General features: G+C 37.6%; 1 protein-coding gene across 4 annotated transcripts; it reads right to left on the reverse strand.

The window, feature by feature from the left end:
- Positions 1-2172: 2172 nt before the first annotated feature.
- LOC116192090 (homogentisate phytyltransferase 1, chloroplastic-like) lies at positions 2173-7053 on the reverse strand. Of its 4 annotated transcripts, none has more exons than XM_031520520.1 (13): positions 6492-7053; positions 6336-6383; positions 5323-5600; positions 5155-5238; positions 4942-5016; positions 4571-4654; positions 4369-4458; positions 3842-3943; positions 3628-3723; positions 3263-3334; positions 3084-3179; positions 2878-2982; positions 2173-2412 (listed from the first exon to the last, which is right to left on the reverse strand). In XM_031520520.1, exons 1-13 carry the CDS (start codon positions 6544-6546, stop codon positions 2188-2190), a joined length of 1410 nt encoding a protein of 469 aa, XP_031376380.1. In that variant the 5' UTR covers positions 6547-7053; the 3' UTR covers positions 2173-2187. The 4 variants fall into 4 exon arrangements, with proteins under 4 accessions (XP_031376380.1, XP_031376381.1, XP_031376384.1 ...); XM_031520521.1 differs by having other exon boundaries at positions 2270-2450; positions 6492-7043; XM_031520524.1 differs by having other exon boundaries at positions 2284-2412; positions 3084-3121.
- Positions 7054-8412: the final 1359 nt, after the last annotated feature.

Consider the following 8412-nt stretch of genomic DNA (forward strand, 5'->3'; position numbering starts at 1 on the left):
TGCTCCAACCTCGCCTCCCTCCTATCTTTTCTTCGCGAGTCCATTCTCTTGTCAATAGCCTCCCAGACTGCATCAGTCTCCTTGTCGTCCTCATCATACTCCGCAGAATCAAAAAGACCCACATCATTCCCCTCAAATTCATCGAATTTCTAGTTCTCGTCATAACCCTTGTCATCTCCCTCATCATTCTCTTCGAAATTGGGCTCTCCATCGCCTCCCGCCATGAAAAATGTGTCATCAAACGGATCCTCTTCGGAGAAAAAAGTTGCGTTCCCTTCAGAATTGGAATCATACTCAATTTCTTCTCGACCAGGGTCAGAATTCGGATTAGGGTTTCTTCGATTCTTCTCCATAAGTGCAGCCATCTGCTGTGTTAGCTGTCCCAACATACGTTCCATCCTCTGATCCCTCTGATCCATCTGATCCGGCCTCTGCTCCAGATGTCGCAGATTTTCACGGTCATGAACATCTTCCACACGATCCCTCCTCCTAGGTGGCATCGCTGATCCAAGATCAACCGTAGGCTTTAATACCAACTGACGTAGCGTACATGTGAGTAATCTGTCACAGACCCATTGATTCGCGCACAAATACCGAAACTACAAGCTTCAACTCCCTATTGATTCTTCGAATACCCAGGTAATTGGTATCCAATTCGAACAAATCCGAGAATTTGGCAAAGAGCACGAAAGCTTCAATTTTTTATTGATAATCCAAAAAAACTCCCTTAACCCTAGGGGTTACAAAGCTTAAATAGGGTTTTAAAAACCTAAATTGCACAAAAAGAAATAAATTTTTCTAAAATTGCAAAAACACCCAAAAACGATAAAATGTCCGTTTAAGGCCCTAAACGATGGAATTCGACTAAAATCTCATCTTTTCATGGCCAAGGGCCATGAGTTTTGCTCCTGAAGCCGTTTCCTTCGAAATAGGGTTGTCAGAACCTATTTTTCTCCAGATACTGACTTACCAGGTCGTCTGCCGCATGAGAATTACATTGGTACTCTATCATATTCCATTTAAGTCATCGGAATGGGAGTACTATCACCAATATGTAAATGTGAAAGTGAAGCGGTGGCCGTGAGCACATTAAATAGTCTTAACTTGCGCAACTTTCAATCTCATAATAAAATCGTTCTCACATGTACCCTCTATAAGTGAATGATTCATGCCCTCCAAATGAAATGAGCCTATCCAAACAGTGTCGGTCTGATTTATTCTGTTCAATATCTCTGGACAAAGTTGGACTCGTCTTATGGGCCCTCCATTATCCTTTATGACCTAAAGCACACCCCAGAAGACGGGCCTGTGTTGGGTTTCTGGGTAATGCTCTTGTGACCCTTGATAAGTTTTTGGATAATACTTGATCACAATTTATATTATCATTGGCTTTCGGTTAAAAACGAGATTCACGAGTCTAGAAGATGCTAGATAGACAGAAGGGTATTAAAGGATACGGAGAGTCCCACTGGTGAGAATCAAACTCAGGATCTCTAAATCTCAGGTTGAGAGGGAGACACCTTTGCACCAAACCGCCCTTTTCCCTTTTTCTTCTACTACTACTATTACTACACTTATTATTATTACTATTATTGTGATTGGAACTACTGCCTCTTTTATGTCCTATCACAACTTATTAGTTTCCTAGGTGGATCATTGGTGCATAGACAATGGCAATCGAGTTGCCATAGCTTAGGGATCGAGATGGAATGCCCAGCCTTCCATTACCGTTGCCTAGGCCAGGGATTGCGACTAAGAATGCCTGCAATCAGGGCTAGATCTCAGGTTAACTAGTGAAAGATGCACTTGCATAGGTGAAATTTTTCTCAAATTCATTCAAATAAGTTTGATTAGTGGTTTAATCAGAAACTAAGCAAAGGGTACTCGTGAAATTTCACCAGTGATGATCAAATCGGTTTGCTTTTAGTTTCAGCTAGAAATTATTGTGCCGCTGCATTGTACTACTTTATATTCTCAAATTCTTTTATACGCAGGTAAAAGTATAAATCGGCACTTCAGTAGAAATATACTGTACATCAATTAGAAACATCTGACAAATAATACCAATCATAGAATTTATGGTGTTTTTTAAGGGCTGGATTGATGAATTAAAGCTTGATTTCAGTTCAAGGAGAGGATTCGATTTGCAAAGCAAGATAGTTTGTTCGCATCTTCAGGGTAAGTATTTCACCATAAGTTCAATTTAAACTTCCCTTCACTGAAATTTCGCCATAGAAAAATTCTACCGTGCATCTTCGACGAGATGAAATATGTCATCGACAAAAGAAATAAAGTAAAAGAGAAGATGAAACGTGTGTTCTCCATACACACACGCACGCACGCACGTTCTTTGGACCACATTTCTGAATTTGACATGGTTCTAGAATGAATGTTCTGATCTTTCATACTCACCTGACAAACGGTATCAACAAGTACTCTGCATAAAATAACTGCACAACAGAAAAAATTGGCATAGTCTTATAGATAAAAATTAATTAGTATTGAATAGGGGGAAAAACAAAGAAAAAGAAAAAGAATCGAGAAACTGATTCCGACCCAAACTGAGAAATCTTAGAGTGGCCCTTCCGTTTTATAACTGCCCTACTGCATTTCTTCTCAAAAATCTTCTTTTTTTTATTTTATTATATCAGACAATATGTGTCATCTCTTGCTATAACTGGTAGATCGTGTTTATCTCAGTTTAACAAGTATGAGAAGGCATAATTGGTAAATTCAATAGAAAAAATTATTATTGTTTTACTATCAAGAACACGACAGAGTATTCAAAACTGGGTAATCGGCCAGAAATTGCTCGCACTGCTTCTAGTCATAGGCAAAATTAGTGCGCAGTTCAGTTGGTCAAGTTCAGTAAGTTACCTTCCAAATAAACATGTAGAAGGAAGTTATTGCGGCCTTGCTCTTGAGATCAAGAGACTTGGCCCGTGCCCACAGTGCGGTGGCCAATACAGCATGACCCAAAACCTAAATCAGGTCAATAGGGAGAGCAAATCACATTAACAGCATGATCTAATTAACGTAAAGGACACAAAGAAAGGAAAAATAATACCAGAATAGTCTATTACCGTGATGACTTTGTTCCAAAGACAGGGAGATATTGACCCTACAAGAATGGCAACAACATAAGCCATTTCGAGGAGTGATATACATATCCAAAACACCTGCCAAGAACAAGCCGATGCTTAGAAAGCAATAAGCTAATGGAAGAGTTGAATTTAGTCTACTGTGTGCATAGAATACGAACCCGCTTTTGCCCCATACGTACAGTGAAAGACTGGATCCCGAATATTTTATCTCCATCAATGTCGGGGATATCCTGCAAAGGTTCCAATTAAACGGTAAAACACCTCGAGCTACTCTTCAATAGCTGAAACTTGTATAGATTACAAAGTCTAAGGAACGGTGTGAAGCATTTAAGAATGCTACTTGGTTTCCAAAGAACTATTCCCAGTTTTCCAGTCTTCCCCTTTATTCTTCAATGTAGAGAAGACAATAAGGAAAATATATGCTAGATTGCTCCTCACAGAGTTTTGTACCTCAGAAAATCTCGTAACATGCATAGTCCTTAAGAATTTCAAGTTTTGATGGTAGAACGTCGAATTTTTCTACCTTAAATAATGCGATAACAATAGAGAAGAAGGTCATGACTGCAGTGGCCAATATCAACGAGCGCGGAAAGACAACTGGTCTCTCGTACACGTGAATCTGAAATAGATCGTTATCCTTATTAACAACCAATGGAGTTAGCTAATAATCATACAAAGACATACAATGGAAAAAAATTCCAACACTTCAAGAGCAGAGAAGATCAATTGAGAAAAACCTGCATGTTCAGAAAATATGCTGTTGGGTTGCTCAGGGCCCGAACAATTAGAATGCACATTGCAGCAGCAACTGGAGATCTTTTCCATCTCAGTAGTGGCAACTGAAATATGACATTATCTTCTCATGTTAAATTCCTTTAACTAGCATGCTTCCCCTAATAATAATATTCGACAAACGCTGTTGCCAACCAGACTACACCACCTTTGGAAGAATCAACCACTTAACATGGTCATGGAATTGGAGCACAAGTTCTTGTTTCGAGCCTCAATAAGCTCCTTTTCTGATTATTTATTTATATGCTCTTATATACGGTCCTTGTTAATCAAACATTCGCCTTAACATGTCAGAACTGCCAAGTAAGATTATTTCATGATATTTATTTATTTATTTATTGTACTGTACCCCACATAACATAGATATTATCCAGCAAAAAGAAACGTAACATAAAAAATCAAAAGAGACTCAATGAAGGAGCCTGCTCAGAACATAAGTCGAGGAGATTTAAGCAGAGGTGCCCCTACTCACATTGATTGAATAAGCTGTGCCGAGCACAAAATGAACGAAAAGGGCCACAAACAAGGGCCATGAACCAACAACCCATCCGAGCCAAAAGCTCTGCAATCAGATAGATGGTGATTAATTAAATTTGTTCTTGCTTAAATTAGATGCTTTGCCTGAATAGTATTTTGCAAAGTGATAATTCGAAACAGAGTGTGCATCCTTATACCATAATCAAAGAAGATGTAACGATCATGACACCAGTTCCAACAGAGTATTCTCCTGATGCCAATGGAAGATAGGGCTTATTGACCTGCACCGCAACCAAGTAAATTTCACGGAGAGCAAGTTTTATAAGTCAATCGAGACAGAGTCAAATTGTGGCAGCAAAATAGCCAATTGTTGAATATATACTAATTATTATGTTATCGCCATGTGCGTTACGTATTTTCCTTGAACTACATACTCATCCTTGTACTTTAAGAAAAGTAATCTAAATGCATTTTTCATGGGAATAGAGGCCATCCTCCCAAACCGAACAGAGCCAACTAATATCAAAAGCGAGTGAGACTAACTTAAGAAATGCACAGGTTTGCTGACCTTGTCTATGTCAATGTCGGTCAATTGATTCAAACCAACGACATATGTATTCATCAGGAGGGCAGCAATAACCGCCTGAAAATTAGCAGCCCAAGATTGTTCAGGGAAAAACAAAAAAAAAAAAAAAGAAGAAGAAAGAAGAAGAAAAGACTGATTTGTAGGTAACAATAATTAGGCGTATGTTCAGAGTTGTGTACATGTTTTCGGAATTACCTGCAATAATTTAGTGAAGAACAAGGGGTTTAAATTGGACATCTTCTCTACCGCAAGAAGAGAAACAGAGATGATGCTGAACACCTGTTCAGATAAATTAGCCTCAGTGAGTTCTCCAACACATCTCCGAAAATACTCCTGAAAATTTGTAAGTGTTTGAGACTTAACTGTGCCTATGACAGTGTGGGGCCGAGAAAACTGGTAAAAGGTATCGGCAGCATTTTTAATGGAATTCCATGGGCTATTAGTTTTGTAATTAGCCCCAGGCTGAGATTCCAATGGTGGCAGCAAATACGCATTAACCAAGAAAGTTCTGCTGCTCCGGAGGTAAAGTCTGGGTCTCCGTTGGGGTTGGTTATGATGATATTCTGCGGAGTACTTGTTGAAGATGTCCACTGAACTGCTCCCCCGAACTTGTAACCCATAGGATAATAAGGATGAAAGATCTGAAAAGACGATTTAACTCTCAATCACGGGAAGAAGTTATACAAAAGAAGTAAAAGGAAAAAAGTGTTCAGAGGGAATGGGGCGATGAACTATTTGCGTAATTGATACAATCAATCTTCTTAATTAGCTGGTTCTGTAACCAACCTCTGTCGATTTACGGTTGTAACTAGCCAAAAAGAATATTGCAGCTGAGCATTCCTAGAGTGCAAACATCCCAGTTTTTTTTTTTTTTCATGCTTCGGAAAAACACTTTCCTGATGACATCCATTACCCAAATGACTCCCACCATAGTTTTGGATCAAATTTAGCTACTGATAGTTGTGCGTAAAACAGCTCGGTTCGGACCAGCGTGCACGCAAGCGATAAAAAATACATGTATTGGCATGGCTTGAACCAGGGACGGATCTATAAATTTTGTCCAAGGGGGATGAAGTCCAAAGACATTTTGTCAAATAAAATCAAGGGGGCGAAAGAGGATAATTTCATTGAAAATTTGATAAACTCTACAATTTCCAGTATAAATTTCAGAATTTTTTCCCGAATCTAAGGGAGGCGACTGCCCCCCTGGCTTGAACAATATATCCTATCATACCGTTGAGATTCACTATCACTATTCACTAGATATAGAGCAAGCAAAAGTAATCCTTGGAGAGGCAAGCAACAAGGTTTACGTCGAGGAATAATTGTGGTCCATCCGAGATTACATGCTATGTTAGAGCTAGAGAGAGACATACTTGGCAACTCGGCCTTCCTGAAAGTATGGCCTCTCCGGATTCTTTCTCCTGCCAAAAAGACACAAATTATACATACAACGCACAAACAATATACCGGCATTGGGCTTCTTCACCATTAAAAAAAAAAAAATGAGCCTGGAGAAATGGCATATATACCTGTGGAAAGTGGAGAAGGTGTACGAGGAAATGAACCCTGAAGCAGAGACTCCATTTTTCGATGAGACGGGTACAGTAGAGCAGCAGAGCAGATCAGCTGGGACCAGAAAACCGCAGTTTTTCTTCCTCCCTTGCAGGGTCTCGGTTCGATGGTTTTTATATTGAGAGTGGACACTACTAATTGCTATGCTATGCCTGAAACTTGCAAGTATTCTTCTTCACGTTCTTCTTCGGGAGACTGCTTTCATGTACATGTACGTATATATTCTGGAGAATGAGTAATTCCTCCCTACACCTTTCCTTATAATTGCAACACTCTTACCAAAGAAATACAATAGACAGTGGAAAGAATTGATCATAAGGAGAAGGAAATAATAAAAACAATGAAAGTTCTCCTTCACCCATGGATGCAACGGTGCTCCTTCAATTAAGACCTTCCTTGATTCGGGCTTGTAATGTTCACAAGGATTTTCTTCTGGTTTGGAAACTTCTGATAGATATTGCGCCAATACGGGGAGGAAAAAGTATGGGAAAAAATTAATCCAAAACCTCGAGATTTTTTTTGGTAATTTTTGTTTTTAAAGGTAATTGTGATAAGACATTGCGCTTGCAATTATGGGGGATGGAGCATATATGGTTACTCCCCCTTCTAACAAGTACCCTTTCCAGGATCCGAAGAGATTGTTGATGCTATTTACCCCTCAACCAATAGATTTCTGATAAAAATGCTTTTGCTTCAGACTGAAAATCAATATCACTTCTGTGCTTAATTTTCTTTTTTGGTTTTCCAGAAATTTTTTTTTTAAAAAAAAAGGGCCAATGTGTGCACCCAACCTAGCACGTCTGTTTCTGTTTTATGTGTTAATCTATATCTATACACTAGTATGACAGCCGGTGCTACGCATCGGCACCATCATCTTATTTTTCATTATTGTTAATAATATTTAATTTTATAAGTTGATTAATAACAATTTTTGAAATTTAATAAACTCATAGTAGTTTCGATTTAAGGAACTTAACGGTATAAATTATTAAGACAATAAAAGGAAATCAGTTTACTCAGAAGAATTCTTAAAAAGTTCAAAGAAGAAAAAATCCAAGAAGTCATTAATTAAATTTTAAAAATTCTTTTTTCAAAAAAAATGATAAGCAATTTTAAAAATCAAATAAAATAATTTAAAATCCATACACCTAATTATGAAATAAGTAAATGTGATAAAGTTAACTAATGTTTATTATTTTGTACGGTAAAATTTAGAAAAAAAAAGTGAACCTATATATTAATATTATTTATTTCACAGTTAAGTAAATGTATACATTATTATATTATTTTATATTATTATGGGTAAATTGTAAAAAAAAACTCAAGTTTTGTAAAATGTCTCAATTTTGTCCTAAATTTTGTTTTGTAATAGAAAAAACCATAAGTTTTCTAAAATGTCTCAAAAATGACATCCGTTATAACTTCCATCAATTTTTGCCTACGTGTGACCTACGTGGACTGTTAAAGGGACCCACCATCAGTAGCAAAATTTGACGGAAGTTATAACGGAGGTCATTTTTGAGACATTTTAAAAAACTTATGGTTTTTTTTGTTACAAAACAAAATTTATTACAAAACTGAGGCTTTTTACAAAATTTGGGTTTTTTTTTTGTAATTTGCCCTATTATTATTATTTACTTCATCGTTAAGTAATGTATATGCTCTGATTGCACTCATGAACGGCGATGATTGCGCAGAATTTTCTTGTTGGTTTTTTCCGATTATTGATGGCCTGCAACGGTAGGCAATTGCTTAGCTAAGGAAGTAAGTGACTCGCAAATGCAGTTTAAGTTTTTGCGTTCAATTCAGTATGGCCCCTCTCGGTTCAGTTCAGTTCAGTTCAACCGTACGATGTCTTGGATTTAAATTGATTGCTCA

The sequence above is a fragment of the Punica granatum genome, chromosome 1 (genome assembly GCF_007655135.1).
Source record: "Punica granatum isolate Tunisia-2019 chromosome 1, ASM765513v2, whole genome shotgun sequence".
In the NCBI taxonomy this organism is placed as follows: domain Eukaryota; kingdom Viridiplantae; phylum Streptophyta; class Magnoliopsida; order Myrtales; family Lythraceae; genus Punica; species Punica granatum.

Excerpts from the sequence above, each read along its gene's own strand:
- LOC116192090 (XM_031520520.1), bottom strand. The coding sequence starts at position 6,546 with ATGGAGTCTCTGCTTCAGGGTTCATTTCCTCGTACACCTTCTCCACTT. Across the intron at positions 5,017-5,154 it reads TCTTCACTAAATTATTGCAG|GCGGTTATTGCTGCCCTCCT; the intron begins GTAATTCCGAAA and ends GCTAATTTTCAG. Across the intron at positions 3,180-3,262 it reads TACGTATGGGGCAAAAGCGG|GTGTTTTGGATATGTATATC; the intron begins GTTCGTATTCTA and ends TGTTCTTGGCAG.